This window comes from Oppia nitens, unplaced genomic scaffold, assembly GCF_028296485.1.
Source record: "Oppia nitens isolate AA-2021 unplaced genomic scaffold, nextdenovo-longstitch-racon4-pilon3 scaffold11_pilon_pilon_pilon, whole genome shotgun sequence".
In the NCBI taxonomy this organism is placed as follows: Eukaryota; Metazoa; Arthropoda; class Arachnida; order Sarcoptiformes; family Oppiidae; genus Oppia; species Oppia nitens.
In genome coordinates, this window is record NW_026533190.1 from 2,894,017 (window position 1) to 2,912,381 (window position 18,365).

The 18,365-nt window shown below is 28.8% G+C and overlaps 3 protein-coding genes across 5 annotated transcripts; 1 reads left to right on the forward strand and 2 right to left on the reverse strand.

Annotated features, from left to right (window-relative positions):
* Positions 1-7,594: 7,594 nt before the first annotated feature.
* On the reverse strand, positions 7,595-10,624 carry LOC128952035 (oxysterol-binding protein-related protein 11-like). 3 transcript variants are annotated; one of them, XM_054297371.1, is made up of 4 exons: positions 10,590-10,624; positions 9,917-10,124; positions 8,348-8,485; positions 7,597-8,254 (listed from the first exon to the last, which is right to left on the reverse strand). In XM_054297371.1, the coding sequence occupies exons 2-4, from the start codon at positions 10,016-10,018 to the stop codon at positions 7,733-7,735; spliced, it is 762 nt and encodes a 253-aa protein (XP_054153346.1). In that variant the 5' UTR covers positions 10,019-10,124; positions 10,590-10,624; the 3' UTR covers positions 7,597-7,732. The 3 variants fall into 3 exon arrangements, with proteins under 3 accessions (XP_054153355.1, XP_054153346.1, XP_054153337.1); XM_054297380.1 differs by lacking the exons at positions 9,917-10,124; positions 10,590-10,624 and adding an exon at positions 8,763-8,881 and having other exon boundaries at positions 7,595-8,254; XM_054297362.1 differs by lacking the exon at positions 10,590-10,624 and having other exon boundaries at positions 9,917-10,158.
* A 478-nt stretch (positions 10,625-11,102) lies between these two features.
* On the reverse strand, positions 11,103-13,004 carry LOC128966395 (T-cell activation inhibitor, mitochondrial-like). The gene has a single exon (XM_054313247.1). It carries the CDS (start codon positions 12,827-12,829, stop codon positions 11,165-11,167), a length of 1,665 nt encoding a protein of 554 aa, XP_054169222.1. The 5' UTR covers positions 12,830-13,004; the 3' UTR covers positions 11,103-11,164.
* Positions 13,005-13,308: 304 nt separating this feature from the next.
* LOC128951866 (uncharacterized) lies at positions 13,309-15,832 on the forward strand. The gene is made up of 6 exons (XM_054297156.1): positions 13,309-13,686; positions 13,784-14,553; positions 14,633-14,738; positions 14,836-14,951; positions 15,034-15,297; positions 15,365-15,832. The coding sequence occupies exons 1-6, from the start codon at positions 13,452-13,454 to the stop codon at positions 15,830-15,832; spliced, it is 1,959 nt and encodes a 652-aa protein (XP_054153131.1). The 5' UTR covers positions 13,309-13,451.
* The last annotated feature ends 2,533 nt before the right edge of the window (positions 15,833-18,365 follow it).

Below are 18,365 nucleotides of genomic sequence, written 5' to 3' on the forward strand. Positions count from 1 at the left end.
TTACTTAAACTCTAAAATAATAAAACTTATTTTTAAAGGCATATTAAATATTATACAATACATTTGACACATTATAAAAAATATTGTTAAAATTAAAAAACATTTAAACAAAATTAACTTTAATTTTTTATATAATCATTAATAATAGCGACCAATAAAAAGTAAAATACAATACAACCAATTAGATACTATGGATAATAATAATGATAATTATTAGTATTAGTTTTAGTTATTTTTTTGAATTATTTTATTTTATTGTTTATTAATTTGTAACGGGAATGGTTTAATGGTTTATAAAGGTTGGTCCCGTTAACACGATCTGAATAACCGGATACCGTGAATATATAAAATAATGGATATCACTGCAAAGGTAATGCGCGTAATTTATGTACGGGTAGCTTAAAGGACACTTCACGGGTGTCACGTAATCATTGGGTGACCCTCTCGGGGCTCACTGGCCACTGGTCAATGCTTTTAGTCTATTGAAAGCCTTTATCGGATCTCCAGGGGGCTCTCCGTGAAAACGGACTACCTTCCCCGTTAATACTCCTAGGCTGTATGCATATAATAATAGTAGACGTTATTTGTGTGTTCAAGTGCAGGCCCGTAGGCCCACAAGTTCAATTTTATTTATAATATAATGTAATGGTATCGATAAATCGTAAGTATTACATGTGTGAGTATATATAACTTATAATAATTAATTTAACTAATTTAACATAATTATAATTAACATTTAACTTTATATATTTGTTTAGCATAATATTCTTAATAATAATAATTATAAAAATCGATAATTAAATATAACATAAATTAGTTATTAATGATAATCATATTTGATAATTACATGTATAATTTAACATAAGATAACTTTAGATACAGTAGAGCTAATAAATACAGTATAGCTTATTTATATAATACATAATAAAGATATTTTTATTATATTTCTCTGGAGGCGCCCGCCATTCTATCACATTCTTCCACGTTTGAAAAAGAACTTTTGACGTAGGAGAAAGTTCTATATATGTGATGGTGATTTTTACGGTACTTTTGCGGCGCGATGTTAATCGTGTAATCGTAGAATTAATATATTGAAGAAGTAATAATTGATAAATAATATAACATAATAATAGTTTAAATAAAGAAACATAATAAATTTTTAAATAGTATATAATAATAATATTAAAGATATATTTAATATGTTTTTGAACCGAATGTGTCGGTAGTTAACTTGTAATATTAAATAGACAATGTATTGAAAGATATAATAAATTAAGGACAATGATTTTAATTGTGTAGTTAAGTGTGCAATAGATAGTAATGTCCTGTATGTATACATTGCTATTATGAGACATTAGATATAAATAAATTTTAATTAATATGGACATAATTGAAGTGATAAGTATTTCGCGGTATTTGCGATAATTAGGTATGTCCAGTGGTTGCGTAATGGGAACTTTATTTAAGCGATTTTGTTGTATTGATTGTATGGGCGGCTGTGATGGTGTAGACGAGCTATATTTTTTTATAAGACTTACGGCAGGAATTCGCATATTTGTGTCGGAGATTTGACTACAGCGATCTCCGTTATCTTTAATTTCATATAGCGTTGATTGTGATTGGTTTAGTAGCTGAGGAGTGAGCGGTACTTTAGTATGTAACTGTTTGGAGAGGTCGAGAACTTTTAGCGATTTATAATCCATGATCGGATTATTGCTTTGTCTGACGTCCGGCATTACAGGAAACTTTTGCAGAGGCTCAGGAGTGTTACCGTCGTTGACTTTATTAGTCTTTATATTTGTGAAGCGACCGGAGAATATATGTGAAGGGCACGACCTATCGTAACATAATTCTTTCTTTTCGGTGCGAATAGTTGAGACAACCGATGGCTTAAGTGAAGGGCACGACCTATCGTAACTTATATTATGTTTATCGGTGTCATGAATATGTGAGACGGGTTTAGATTTAATTTTATTAATGGCTACTGGTTTGTGTATGGACTCTGTCTTTGAGTCGGTTGTTAAATAATTATGTTTGCCGCTGTTATAGTTAAGTTGTTGTTTACCGCGTGTATTTGTTGGTTGCATCATATATGTATGGCTTGTATTATAAAAGGTTTGTGATGCTATGTTCCCGAATCTATTAGTAATTATATTGGTATTTTGTTGCCTTGAATTGTGTGCACGAGTGTTGGCAACATTAGATGTAAAATAACTTTTAAAATGTCTATGTGTGCCATTAGATCGGCAGCTATTATTAGAATAAGGTCGGCTTATATTATTGCGACTATCATTATAAAAGTTATTAAAATTACTAATATTATTATTAGACTTATTAGGTAAGATATCGGCAGCTGGCGGTGCTGTTATATGACTGAACTGTTTAGACATTAAATCTTTTACGATATCCCAATTGGTGTAGTTATGATCGGCTATGGCGTTACCGTACCATTGAAAAGCTTTATATTTTAAATTATATTTTAGATGTCTTATACGTTCAATAGGTGACATGAACTGCGTATGTATTTCATATAATTTAAGCCAGGTCTGGATTTTAATGTCTTTAGTGATACCATCATATTTGGCTATAGTACGGGTAGTCATATTTGATTGAATATAAAATATCTGTTAAATATATAGATTAACCCAATGATTGAGTTGTCGGCGCTTTAAATATGTGTTACGCTTTGGTTGAGTTGGGCTTTGAATGTGAGATGTATTAGCGGCTTATTGATGCGCGGCTTACTATACGGCTTACTAATTGCGTGAGATTAATACGACTTATTTTGCGTTAGATTACACGGCTTATGTTGCGTCTATTGCACGGCTTATATATGCGCTATGCGTACTAGTCGTCCACCGCTCGGTCAGGCTACGTAGACTGTATGTATGTATGAAAATGCTGACTGTCCACCTGTTGTCGGCTGCGTAAGTCAGGCTTAGTTATTGCCCTTAAATATATATTTAGCGTTTAGAAATTGTTTGCGCGACTTGTATTTGTCATAAATAATATAGAATTAATTATAGTGTAATGTAATGTACAATATTGTGTACTTATAGTATAACATGTAATTTAAATATTAAATAGTTTTTAAATAGTTTTAAATGTGTACTATTGTTCAGTACATTATAATTTGAGAAACATTTAGTTTGAACGATTTGTTTAAATTGTTTTTACAATTAATGTGTAATATTATTTTAAATGTATTTTTTTAATTGTATTTATAATTATAGAAAAGGCTATAATGTATTTGTTGTGTACGGCCGATATGTATAGTATATAATAAATAGTTTAATTAAGGCCGCAATATATGTACAGTATTTGTACGATAGATATATAAAATGTATTATAAATTGTATTTAATAATTATAGGATAAGCGGTACATTAAAAAGTACGATAATTGTGTTTTAAATAAATGTGATATATAATTATAGTGTGATTTATAAATGTATTTTTAAGCGTAATATAAGTTTATATTTAAATAGGATTTTACAATACTTTAATTTCTATTAAATTGTTTAAATAGTATTGTTTGTACCGATAGTAGTCGGCAATTGATTTGTATACAGTATTTAGTATTAATAAATTGTTTTGTAAATATTGCTTATATAGTTAGCGATCAGTAATAATATATTTTAAATACTGTATATATTTGATTAGATAAGCGGTACTAGTATTGTGTATAATTAGAAATTAATTGTATATATAAATAGGTATCGCATTTATAGATAGCGGACTAGTATTAAGTACAGCATTATTTGTTAATTGTATTTAATTGAATTGTTTCAAAAAGATTTCTTTTTGATATATGGTTTAATTTGTATTGCAAAGCATAATAGTATAGAGATATAAGTATAGATATATGAATTGAATTAAATTATTTTTCAAAAAGATTTCTTTTTGGGTTATTGTATAGTATGAGTACTATATTGAGTTTACGGTAATTGTATTATAATACTGATTATAGGTTTAAATTCATTAAAGAAGCTTTAAATAATGCTTTAGATATGTATATATAGTGATAATAACTGAATGCTATTTATAGGCTATAGTCAGTGGCTTTTGTATGGTATATGCGTGGCGATAATTGCGATAGGCGAGATAGATAGGTATGGGCAGTGATATCCTGCCGACTGCGCCACTGTAACGGGAATGGTTTAATGATTTATAAAGGTTGGTCCCGTTAACACGATCTGAATAACCGGATACCGTGAATATATAAAATAATGGATATCACTGCAAAGGTAATGCGCGTAATTTATGTACGGGTAGCTTAAAGGACACTTCACGGGTGTCACGTAATCATTGGGTGACCCTCTCGGGGCTCACTGGCCACTGGTCAATGCTTTTAGTCTATTGAAAGCCTTTATCGGATCTCCAGGGGGCTCTCCGTGAAAACGGACTACCTTCCCCGTTAATACTCCTAGGCTGTATGCATATAATAATAGTAGACGTTATTTGTGTGTTCAAGTGCAGGCCCGTAGGCCCACAAGTTCAATTTTATTTATAATATAATGTAATGGTATCGATAAATCGTAAGTATTACATGTGTGAGTATATATAACTTATAATAATTAATTTAACTAATTTAACATAATTATAATTAACATTTAACTTTATATATTTGTTTAGCATAATATTCTTAATAATAATAATTATAAAAATCGATAATTAAATATAACATAAATTAGTTATTAATGATAATCATATTTGATAATTACATGTATAATTTAACATAAGATAACTTTAGATACAGTAGAGCTAATAAATACAGTATAGCTTATTTATATAATACATAATAAAGATATTTTTATTATATTTCTCTGGAGGCGCCCGCCATTCTATCACAAATTATACTGTTATTATATGTACCTTTGAAAAGTGATGCATATTAAATGCAAACCAGTCATAACAATAAAATCCAATTGTAGGCCCAGACAAGCGCTCAATTAATTGCATTATCTGTACATAAATCATAATTTAGTAGTAATTTTCTTTATTAATTACAATATATTTAACTACTTTACTGTATTTATATTTAAGTTTGTTATTTGTTTGTAATTTTTGTTACCTTAAACCCATATCCTTTAGTTACTTTAATGGCTATCAATAGACTGTAGAGTGAAATATTCAATCCGTGTACCTATTAATGGATGTGATAATTAAAATTGAAAATATTAGATACAAAATAGAAATTTTTATTTAAAAAAATAAATAAATTCAGATTACTTTTTCGGAAAATTTTGCCGACGAATATGTGGCCAAACAAATGACACAAATTTTATTTACAGCTATCAGACCGTTGCCAATACGGAACAGTAGGTTACCTCTTCCGAAAAAGGCTATATAGAGAAGCAAATTGATGGCTATGGTAGCGGCCAAGTAGTTGATGGCAATAATTTGATTGAAAAATCTGTTATAATTGTTTGTGAGGACAACAATACGGTTGTGATTATTCAAAAATTTCAACAATAATTGTCTGAAGTGACACTTCCACTCATGAGTTATGTGATTGTCTAACTGTGCGAATCTCATACTCAGATAGTATTGGCTAAGATAGAGCAGACTATAGCTGATGCCTTGCATTGACGCGGCTACCCATGCGGCCAATGAGGTCAATACGAACCACACCAACGATACCGCAACGGTATAGTTGTAGTCTTGTTTTTGGATGGCAGTGATTGTATAATAGCCATAGATTAGTGAAAATAATAGCAACGCATTCAATGGGATCTGTTTGAGCATCAATTGGTAGGACAGTATGCATCGGTTGTTCATTTTTTGTAGGCTTTGTTTATTAAGACTATGATTGCAACCGGTTTGCAGACAATAAAGATCATTAAGAAACTCCAGGTTATGGCGTCTTTCAGCTGTAAATTAATTTTTTTTATTAATCAATGTTTAGATTAAATTTCATTTACTGGTTGTTTAATAAAAACACATTGAATCGCAAACCTATTAAAAATATTGTCCGCATAGCCGATGCATTCAATGCAATCGACGCAACCACTAAATTAAATAGCATCCGATTGTCGGTCAAATAAAACGGATCGCCAATCAGCGGCCAAACTGTCGGTTCGGTGATCAGTGCGGCCACAGAAAACTTGACAACTGTTAGCCAACCAAACACACAAAGTCCATACTCTAGTAATTGTTGTCGTTTATGACCGCATCGGTTGTTGTTGTCCACACGTCTATTGGCGTACTCTTCAAAAGTAACCGAAAGTACACCAATCAGTGGACTTTGCAGATATCGTTCAAATTGTTTCAATGTATCTATTTTTGTCGGTTTTGACTCTTTTAATAGCTTATAATAATCTATCAAATAGTTGTAGATTTTTGTTAACTTCATGTCAGTAAAGCTAATATTAAAAGTTTGCATTTGTTTATAATAATTTATGTATAATTTTTTTTAATATATATTTATTTTTGGTTATAAATTTAACTACAAATTATTATAATTCACTAATTAGTAATTACATATTTTAATGTTTATGTTCAAACTTAATTAATTAACTTAATTATTATTCTACATTGTATAAAATATTTATGGATAGATAGCAATTTGTTTATGATTTACATTATTTTGTTACACAATATTTTACCTGTATATTGATCTTAGATATACAGTAATATAATTTTTATAATGTAATCATTGTAATTATTTATTAAATTAGTATAATTTTACTTTATTTTCTGAATTTATTTTTGCTAAACTATTATAACTAACATATTAAAAATTTTATATTATATTTATATACCTGTATAAATATATATGATTTGATTTTATTTCTAAATATCATCAATTACTTATAATTGATGATAAAAAATAATATAAATCATTAATATATTTCAATGCAAGTTTAAACAAAAATATTATTTAAAAATATTTTCCATAATTTTAATAAATGATATTAACATAATTTTCTATATTATCTAATATAAATCTTTCTAAAATTAACATTTAATTTATTTATATCTAATATTTATTTTTTTAAAAACATTAGAAAGAAAATAAATGTTTAAAATTTATATTTATGATATAATATTACGGGTAATTTATTATTTCATGCGATGATATCTTTTAATGGTTTAATTTATTGAACAAATATTGATTATATTTTGTTTATTTGAATTTTTCTCTACTAAAATGTGACGTTATTTTCAATAAAATTATTAATGCAAAATTAGCTGATATTATTTTCGACTACTGTATAATAACCAGGGTTGGAAAAATACAAGGTTTTGAATTTTGACTTTGTATAATACAGTAAAATACAATGTACTGCATGTATTATACAAATTTTAAAACTAATCAACATTAATTAATTATAATATAAACTTTTTAACTGTAATCTATAGTATTGTAATCTATTAATTTAATATAATCTAATATAATCAACTGTATAGTCATCTACAGTATTTACTGTATAAATTGTACAGTAATTTAAATTTAATTAAAATAATTAAATTAGTATAAATTTTTGTTTATAATTTGGCCATAAATATATGATAAATCAGTGTTTCCATTGCTGGTTCAAAGTCGATACGGACAACGAATTTGATGACAACTTCTTTGGATCCGATGAGTTGTTCGGATCGGATGACAATACAGATTTTTTTTAAAAAATTAATTGATTCAACGTTTGATTTTTCACGCGATTTTTAATTTAACTATTTGTACAAAAATACTATAAAAAATTTATAACAACCAATAATTTAAATCTAAGTTTAGTTTAATTTTGAATTCTGTATCGACAACAATATAGCAAAACATTGCTCTAATGACATAACAGCCGAATAGGTAGTAGCCTTCATCAGTAGGAGTTCCTCATCATTACAGGTATAATCTTCAATAGAGTTAACTAAAGTTCGTTGATATCGTTGAGTTTGAACGAGTATATCGCGAACCGTTTCCAGTGATGAGCTGTTACCGGCGGTACCGCCACCAATGGTTTGACGTTTCATCGATTTGGTTGACGACTTCATTGAGCCGGTAGTCGACACTGTATTAGCTACTGATGAGTGCAGTGGCGGGTGCTGTGCGGCGATACGGTTCTCTTGATTTAAGGCCACTTGTCTTAGTTTATTGACCCAGAATTGTCGCTCTTTAGCGTCGGCCGCCTTCAACTTGTAGACCTCACCGCAAGCGGCAGAAACTGTAAATGTTTGCGAGTCCTCATCGGACGGCGATATCACACAACCGGCCAGATATACACATCCGCGCGGATGAGACTTCTTTTTTTCTTCCAACTAATAATTGATAGACAAACAAATAATAATAAAATTACAATTAGAAATCACTCTTACAAAAAATTTAATCAATTGTTAACAATGTCTACCAACCATATGATACTCAAGTGTCCCGCGATTTGGGTTGAGGACAAACCATCTATATTGCCATCCCTTTACAACATTAGTATATTTGTTTAACTGTCCTTCAATTGGTTGACTCTGGAGTGCCAGCTCTTGGGCTTCAAATTGCTATTTATTAAAAAACAAATAAAAATTATAAATTAATTGTAAATTAATAATTTAAAGGTTATGCTAAAGGATATAGATTTCATACAATAATAAAAATTTATTACTTAATAAACTAATTAAGTATATAAATATAATTTAATATCAATTAAACTAAAAATATATTACATAAAATACAATCTAATTATATAAAATTTTCATATAAACTAAAATTACATAAATCATGAATTATAGTTAAATTATAAATAATTTGAAAATAAAAAAAAAATAATAATCAAACATTTGCTTCATTGACTGCTTTATAGCATTGTTCACAAATACTACTAATACTGCGGCTGTAAATCTCATCCATTGATTTTATTAGCGATATATTTAATTATGAATCAAACAATTTATGTTATTATAAATATAAAAATAAATTATATAATATAGTTGTATAATATGTGGTATATAAAAATGTCAATTAAAACAAAAACAAAATTACTAGTTTAACATAAAACACAATAAACAAAATAAAACACAATCAAAATATAATATGTATAACTCAAACAACAAATACAATACAAATATTATATATACGCTATAATACTATGGAGTTTTAATTACATATCATATTACGATAATATTTATAAATAGTATTAACAATGGTTACAGATATGAATATATATATTATTAAATAATTATATATTTTAAATGTATTAAACAAAATAAATAAAAACCAAACATTAATAAAATAAAGTCATTCATTATATTATTAGAAATTGATTTTTAGATATGATATGATATATACTGTATATGTATTCAAGTGGTGTGTCGTTTGAGATAAGGAGTCAGACATTTATAACTTATTATTTATATATGAATACTGTATTTATTTATATATAAAATTGTTTAACAACATTGAAAAATCATTGGAAAACTATATAAATATAATTAATCATTAGTTATATATACTGTATGTATGTATAATAAAATTATTTGATTATAAAAAAAACACTTAAATGTAAATATTATAACGTGTTATCAATTAATAAATACAGAGTAAGAGTGGGATAGATATCCCGTCAAAACATATTATGAGTTTTGTTTATAACATTTTATAAGTACAGTACTAATAGATGGGGAAAAAAATTTAAACCAAAATATACTAATGATTTAGTTATTTGCTGTCAAAAAACATAAACAAAACAAAAATTATTATATAAATTATATTAACACTAGTGTATAATATTTATTAATAATAACAATACACAGTAATAATAAGTAAAATTATTATATATTATGTTTAATAATAATAATATTGTGTTTGTTGTCATTGAAGTATTGAAAATACATTTAATAGCAAACATACGGTCTATTTGTTGCTAATACTGTATTACTGTATGTTATATAATGTAATCATATGTTTGTTTAAAAAAATAAATAAAACATTACTTTTGCTCTCATCATAACTGTTAGCAAATGGTTGGCCTCGGCTGCGGTCAACTTGTTGTCCGATTGTTGGCCACTACTCGGAACCGGTGTTTTGTCACTCATTGTTGTTGACAACAGTTATTGTTGTTGTCTTTGATGGCAATTATGAAATCATTGATATGATGGCAGCAAACAGTTATTATTGCCAAACAACACATCATTGCCTAAACTGTTATACAGTATGTTATGCTTTAGTGTTGTTGTCATATAAAAAGCTATTAACACTTACTTTACAGTTATATTGCATTTGTTATACAATTGCATTATAAATGTGAAGCAATGTTACGGTATTTTATATCAATATTGTACTACATTTACAGTATTTCATACATGTATTTGCATATATTAGATAATCAAACATATTTTACACATTTTTCATAAAAACTAATCAAGTTCATTTTAATTAATTGAGATAAGATAAACAAACATATATTTTGTATTAAAATTAGTTGTTTGATAACTTTGATTTTTTTTCGGTAATATTTTTTTTTTTTTAAATAGACAAATCAGTTATCATAGGGATGTGCTATCAAAAAACTATTTTTGTGTTGTATTGTATTGATTAATAATGATATATTATATTACTGTAAATAATATGTAATCGTAACTATAGATGCAAAACATTAAACCTTACTTTGATCTAACTGTTCCCGATTTACTTTTGTGTCCCAATAAGGGAATCCAATTGAAATATGAAAAATAATTATCCAAATTAATAAAATTCAATTATATAAAATATGATAAATAAATTTTCAGTTATTTATTGCAATTAATAAGCAAACAATATACTGTATATACTGTACAAATTTTATTTAAACAACAAATAGAAATTAATGACCATCTTTTTTTCAATAATAAACTTTTACAAAATCAATAAATCATTTACTATTAAAACAGTTCATTATTATTATTTTTTCTTAAATATGAATAATAAAAATTACTATAATTCAAACAACAAAAGTTTATATTAAACTCTAAACCTCGCAAAAAAAGGTTTATATTATTTAACTATTGATAAACGCATTTAATTTTATTGTTATTTTTTAAAATTGCTTAAACATTATTAACATTTATTTTCAAAACCACTAATAAAGCACTGGCAGATATTAAAACGCTAACCAGTGCTTAATATCCATAGTTTTATGGCTCAGTCATAATAACGGTGACTATTACGGGTAGTTTGCTTTTGAGGTTAATAAGTAGTTTTAATTATAGGGTAAAATCCCAGGGAATACATATCTCTCCATCCAATAGGACTGAATAATAGTGAGACACTCGAAGACGACTGTTCCTCAACGACAGTGTGTCCCTATTGGCTATCAATTTGTTGCAACACTGGATCATCAGATCAGGTGTTACGTTGTCATCCTTGTCGATGGACTGTAAGCCCAGTTGAGTCATACATTCATTGACTATATGTTCCTCTTTGGACTTATAATTCAAATACATATCTCTTAATAGTCTCGCTTTAAACATATTGTCGCTCATAAAGTCAAATAATAGAAAGGCTGGACACGATGCGGGCACTATAAACTGGCCAGTCGGCGATAGCATCAGCGGTCCCGCTTCGCACTCGACTACCAATTGATATCTGTCAAGGATTGGCGACCAATTTGGCGGAAACCCATGTTGGCCAATATATAGACTAATAGCAGCCGTCAATTTTTCTAATTGTTTTATATAAGACGATATGATTACCGTCGGTCGAAATTTTCGGTGATCTATTTGAATGCCGCGCAACGCACCCGACAGTACACTCTCGACAAATGGCAGTTTTTTCAGATCTGCATCGTACGTATGAATGTTCTTAATCATTGCCAACCAATTGTGTCGCACGTCCTCAATGTTCAATACAACGTGACCATCAAAACTGACGCCCGATTGTCGGGCAAACATCAGTGTCCGGCCGTTGAGAACATTGATATCAAACTGCTGTTTCATTATATTAACACTATTCAGTGCAGCCCTTATATGAGATACACCCCAACCGCAGTCCTTCCAAATAATATCATTTAAGTGCAACTCTTGTTTCAGCTGATCTGCCAATCGATTCAATTCTTGACGAATCGGTTCGTTTGTATGAAGCCTACTATTAGCCAAATGTCGGTTCTCTTGAAGCCATTCAATCAAATTTTTGTCGATTTTCTTCTTTTCAAACAGTTCTTCAAAGTCATCCAATTCGGGATCTGTTTCGATAGTTTGACGACCATTTATATCAGTTCTAACCCAATAATCATTGACTTTACGATTAAAACTAAACGGACCACTGTTTTGATTATACTTGAATTGAAAGCCATCGGAAGTCATACCATGGCCTTCAGTGCCAGCAGTGCTACCCATTTGCGGTTGTTTACCAATTTTCTTGAGATAATCGGTCGACAGTCGAGACTCGGACAGTATTTTATGTACAATTTTATTGACATTTTCTCTACGAAATAAATTAATGTTAATCTCCTTAAACTTGACATCAATTATGTTATCACTCTTAACCATCTCATTATTATCTATGATTTCGTCTCTCATAAAGAACTTAATCCTTCTGTCGTTAGTCTCTCGCATTTCGATCACATCTTTGATAAATGAATTCAACTGTTTTAACGAATCTTCGTTAGTGTCCTTTTGTTTCGGATATTTCCAGAAGCGGTCGGGATGTATGACAAAGAAGAACGGTCTCAAAGCTGTGGCCACTTCTTGGGCTGTCATCAACTGTTCTTTCGGTGCGTACGAGTGATAAGATTGATGGCGAATGGCATCGCATAGTAGCAAAAGTAATGGCGATTGTCTTTTCTGATGACAACAATAAAACATTGATCCATGACTTGAATTCTTCGGATAATTGTTTCGAAGAATCGTCGCAAAGACCATACGAGACATTTGATATCTAACGATATCTTAACTATTTTTTTATCTTATCTTTACATTTCTGTTTGTCTGTTGTGTGATTACAATGAATGCGATAATCAATTGAAATAATTGTTATTATCGTTAATAACAACTAAAACAAAGAGCTATTTATTTACTTAACATTTGATTTACGCATTCATTGCCATTGAATACAAGTTTTTTATTATTGAAAGGTTTCATCAATAGTAAACAAATTGGTAACAAATGATGCAATTTATGCTAAAAAGGCTTAACAGTATAACTTAGTTGACTATTGAGTTAAGCCATTTGATTCTATTGATTGCCAATTATTGTAGTGTTTTTTGTTTGTTGTCGTAAAAATACTGAACAATACTGTAGTTTGTGAATGTTTTGATTTTTTGTGCCTTTTTATGATAGTCAATCTGACAGCTATTTATGTTGTATTGCATAGAAAACAAAACATACCGATTGTTCGATCATTTAGTTATTTATTAGACTGTATTCGTCAAACATTTGGACTCTTTTTTATTGACAAAAACATTGCATTCATTGTATGCTTTGTTATTGTGATAGCCGTGAGTGACCAACAAAAAACCCGAAGTCAAAAGTGGTTATCGGAAACATTAGAATAATGTCGGCCAATCATTATATGACGGAACAGTATGTGGAGCGGTTACTGCAACAGTATCAGCCGGCAACTACTCCCAGACCGACACCACCAGTCGTGACAAATAATGTCAATTATGAACAACAATTGAGTACTTATTATGGCAAAGAAGAGGACATCCGAAGACAATTGAATGAATGTCTATTTAAGTCGACCTCCGAGACAATGATGCCACCGCCGGTCACATTGTCGCATAGCGGTATGTATCCGCTTAGTATTTACCGATGCAGTCGATCGCTTCAATCCTACAAACATTTTATCTAATTATCTTTTGTTTTGTGTCTTTATGTCTGTAGCTCTCTATCCGCGACCAACTGGAACTCCTCTATACACAAGTGATTCGTTTAGACCACCAGAATCTATGTCTTCAAATGGCGGTTTTGCCACTCAAACTTCGGTAGTCTCCTCTCAATACTATCCACAAAATTATCCAAAGACTATGCGATATAATGCCAAAGTTATTGATTACGCCAACGGTATGGGCAATACAAACATCGCCGAACCGATGACCAATCAACGGACAGTTTCAGTTCTTGGCGAACAAAACGCCGATCTAATGAGTCTGCAAAAGGGTATCATTGAAAGCGTTAATGCATTGCAATCGGTTGCCCAACGAGTGTACGAACCGATGATCCAGAGACCGATAATGACTGCCAACCAACCGACACAATACTATCAAATGTATGATAATAATCCTGAAATTGCTAAGACATCCACTCAAACGTTTGATAAGATAACCATTAATAATAGGCAACAAAAAAGACGTAAACCATACAACAAACAACCATTAATACAGACAACACCTGACACTGTAAATAGACAACAACAACAACAGTTTGATCCAAACATACAACCGAATCAACCATCGAAAAAACCGCTATTAAGTGAACCACCGAAACAAACTGTTTACACGAGAGATACCTTAGCACAGGGTTATGAAAACGAAGGCATAATATTGACCACTAATTTGGATAATATTATGACATTTTATTGTTATTATTGTAACGGCTATATTAAAAAGCTATTAACTGTTGCCAAACATTGCAAATCATATGGTCATAAAAATGTAAAATAATTTCGTATTATTTTATTTACATTTCATTATCATTATTACCGTATTGTTGTTATTATTATTATTATTACAGAATATCGAGAGATGTAATGCCGATCCCATGCAGAATACGCTGAATAAACGGTTTCTTTTGGGTGATGTCTTACCAAATGATTTATCAGAATCTGATTATTTCAAAAGTGAGTCATTAATTTGTAAATTTATTTTTGACAACAAAATTTAAATATATAATTATAAATTTTTTTTTAATAAATATAATGATTATTAATTTGACAGTTGAGACCACATTACGTATAGAATTAGAGCGTATTTCCATACAAAACAAACACTATTATTGTCGTAAAGGAGTACGTCTGAGAAAACCTGGAGGGCCCCACCAATATCATTGCATTGTAATTTGAAATTTTTAATTATTTTATAAAAATTGTTTTTTCTGTTTGTTTAACTTTCTTATTAAATATTTTCGACAAATAGTTTTGCGACAAACCTATTCAATCATTAATAGACATTGAAAGTCATATCAACACTGAATCTCATCGTAAAAGCGAAGACCGACCGACATTTACGGTTATTATGGCCCGCAATACTGAGCCCGTAATTGGCCTACAATTTATCAATGAATATGTTTGTCCAGATTTAGTAGAACCGGTCTACGAATGTCTGCTATGTCACTGCAAAGACAATGCCAATAATATGTATCGTCACGTTAGCTCATTTGGACACCGACTTAAAATATTGGTATATATCTTCTAGTCATACCTTTTAAAGTGACTCTTATAATAATTTAATACTGTTTTTTTGGCAGAAAATACTTAATCCAGAGGAAACAGCTTTGAATACCATTCCTGAGACACCGCAAGCTATTAAAGAAATCAAAAAACGAGTCCATGATCTACATAAGGTTTTGGGCACCGGTACTATCAAACGAATTAGAGGCAAACCGGGAATCGATACGAGTCCAGTGAAACATAATAATGGACAACAACGTCAACAACAACAACAACAGTGTAAACCAAATTCACGAAATATCGAAGTGATTGACATCACTGGTGAAGAGTCTCTTGAGAAGACTCCACTACAGAAACAGTTATCAATTCGTGTGACTAACTATGAAGACGCCTCAGACATTGCACACGTTATTCAGACCATCAAGAAATCTGTGGTCGACTATTATGTGTCGAAAATTCCGCCGCATATGAAGCGTGTATTAGTGGACAAAGTGGTCAGCGATGAGGATATATATGAAAACTACGAACGATTTATAACAAAATAATAATAATTATTATTTGATATGTAAATAATTTTTTATATATACATAAATAAATATCTCATGATTATCACATTAATTAAACAATATTTATATATTCATAATAAATATATATATTATATAACATTAATAAAATGTGTTAATGTGTTAACAGTTATTATTAAAACAGTGTTATTATTAGTATTATTAGTATACATATGTATGTATTTTTAAGACTCGAAACGTTTGATTAATTCGTTTTGTCTGATCTTTTGTCTAATTTTGCGTCGAATAAGGCAGACATAGATGAAGCCAATGATGAGATGAGCGGCGGCTAACAAATAGTCGGTCAATGACAGGGCGGTCGGCTTATGGATGTGTGTCAGACAGTAGATGAGAGCTATCAGTTCTAGTATACAGACAACGATAACACCCAACAGGATTTCCCGTATAATAAAGTAAATATAGAGTAAAGTAAATAAAGTGGTCATAACTATTAGCGTAATGATCATAACTTTGGACAACTTGATGGACACATTTTCGCTCAAACCGTATATTGATAGCTCTTTTCGGTAGAAATTTCTCCATTTGTCGTGTTGTAGCTGAAAGTTAACGGTTCCCATAATTGTTATCATTACCAGACAACACTGGGTCACCCTAAACAGGTTCTTACTAATTGCCATATTTTTATTTAATAAAAAATAATAATTTAAACGGAAAATGATGAATAATAAATTTCTATATAATTATATTATAAATAATATGATATTAATTATTAGGAATTAATGCCAAAAATATTCTGCATTTTTAATCTCTCAATCAGAATATTCTGTGTGTTTTTAATTTGTTTGTCATATATTAACACATATACTATAGTAATAAACACTCAACAATTATTGTAGTTTTACTAAGACATGCGCTTGAATTTAAGTATTGGATAAAAACATTTTTAAAACTAATCAATAAACATGTTAATCATTTATAATATAAATATATTATAATATACTGTAACTGTATTTTATTTGCTTTATAAAATTAAATTATTTATATACAGTAGTTTAATATTAATAATATCATATTATGAAGTTGCAATGTTGAGTTTTTTTATTTTATTTATAGTATGTATACCGTATTAATAAAAATTTACATATACTGTAGACTATTTATATTACACTTACTTTTAATATATAATATAGTATATTTTTTTTGCTTCAATGTATTGATTAAATTAAATATTTATTTATTATGTAGATATTATATGAAATTTTTAAATAAAATTAGATATTTATTTTGCAATATTAAATATATTTTTTATTATTGTATTTTAAAATGTTTAATTATTTTAATAAAATACACAAATTACTTTAATTAATTTTAAAAATTTAGGCATTTATTATGTTAACAATTAAGGTTTCGCTATTTAATAAACAGTGATTATAGAAATATTAATTTAAAAATTTATCTAATATTGAACTCCTTAAACATTTTAAATATAAATAATTATTATTGTAAAATAAACTTTACTTAAATTATTTTTAAATAAAAATTATTAATATTTTACTGATTCTGTAAATGAGTTAATATATTGAAAATTATTGTTGAAAGTTATACTGTAAAATTATGTACTTAATAAACTTGATATATCAATCACAAATTAAATTTAATATTATATTTATACAAAATTTAATTTAATTATAGCATATAATAAAACAAAATGATAATTTATATGTATTTTAATCATAACCTAATTAATAATCTAATTCTAATGTATATGATATTATTTTTTAATGATTAAAATTTTCATTATTAAAAATTATTATTATTATTATTATTATCAATAATATGAATTTTATTCATAATTTGTGCCAAAATATCGATAATTTCATTAATACTTAAAATCTGTTTGTTATCCGTCATCAATGGTTTAGTTGTCGTTGTTGTAGTTTTAATCACTTTTTTCGTATAACTCTTGTGATTGTCATCATAATTGTTGGCCTCATTCGCGTAGTTGGACACAAAATTACTGAGTCTGACCCGTACGGCATCCAAACGGACTACACTGACACTCATTAGGGAAGCTATACGCGGTTTGGTTTCAATCTGGTCGATAACATCGGTAATCCGGGTGACCACTCGAACAAGTGTCGAACGAAATGTGCGACTCTCCAGAAGTGTCGGATCGGTTTCGACTTCATATGAAAATTTGGTCAACAAATTAATTAATTCATCCAAAAGCCAGTGAACTTCTTTGTCTTCGCTATGTTTGTGTCCAAATTGCTGACCACTTGATGAACATAACAATAAATAGTTGTTGATTACGATGAATGCAATAATAAAAATGTTAAATTTGATCAAATTAGACATTGTGTTATTACAAGTTTTTTTTAAATAATAAAGTTACAGTAAAATCTAAAGCAATCCAAACTAATATATAATAATTTTAAATTTATAATTAGGATATAATTCAAAATAAAAACATAATTTACAATTTTTCTAATTATCTCAATTTGCTAAATAAATATCCGGAATAAATTGTGTTAAAAAAATAGTATTTTTTGTT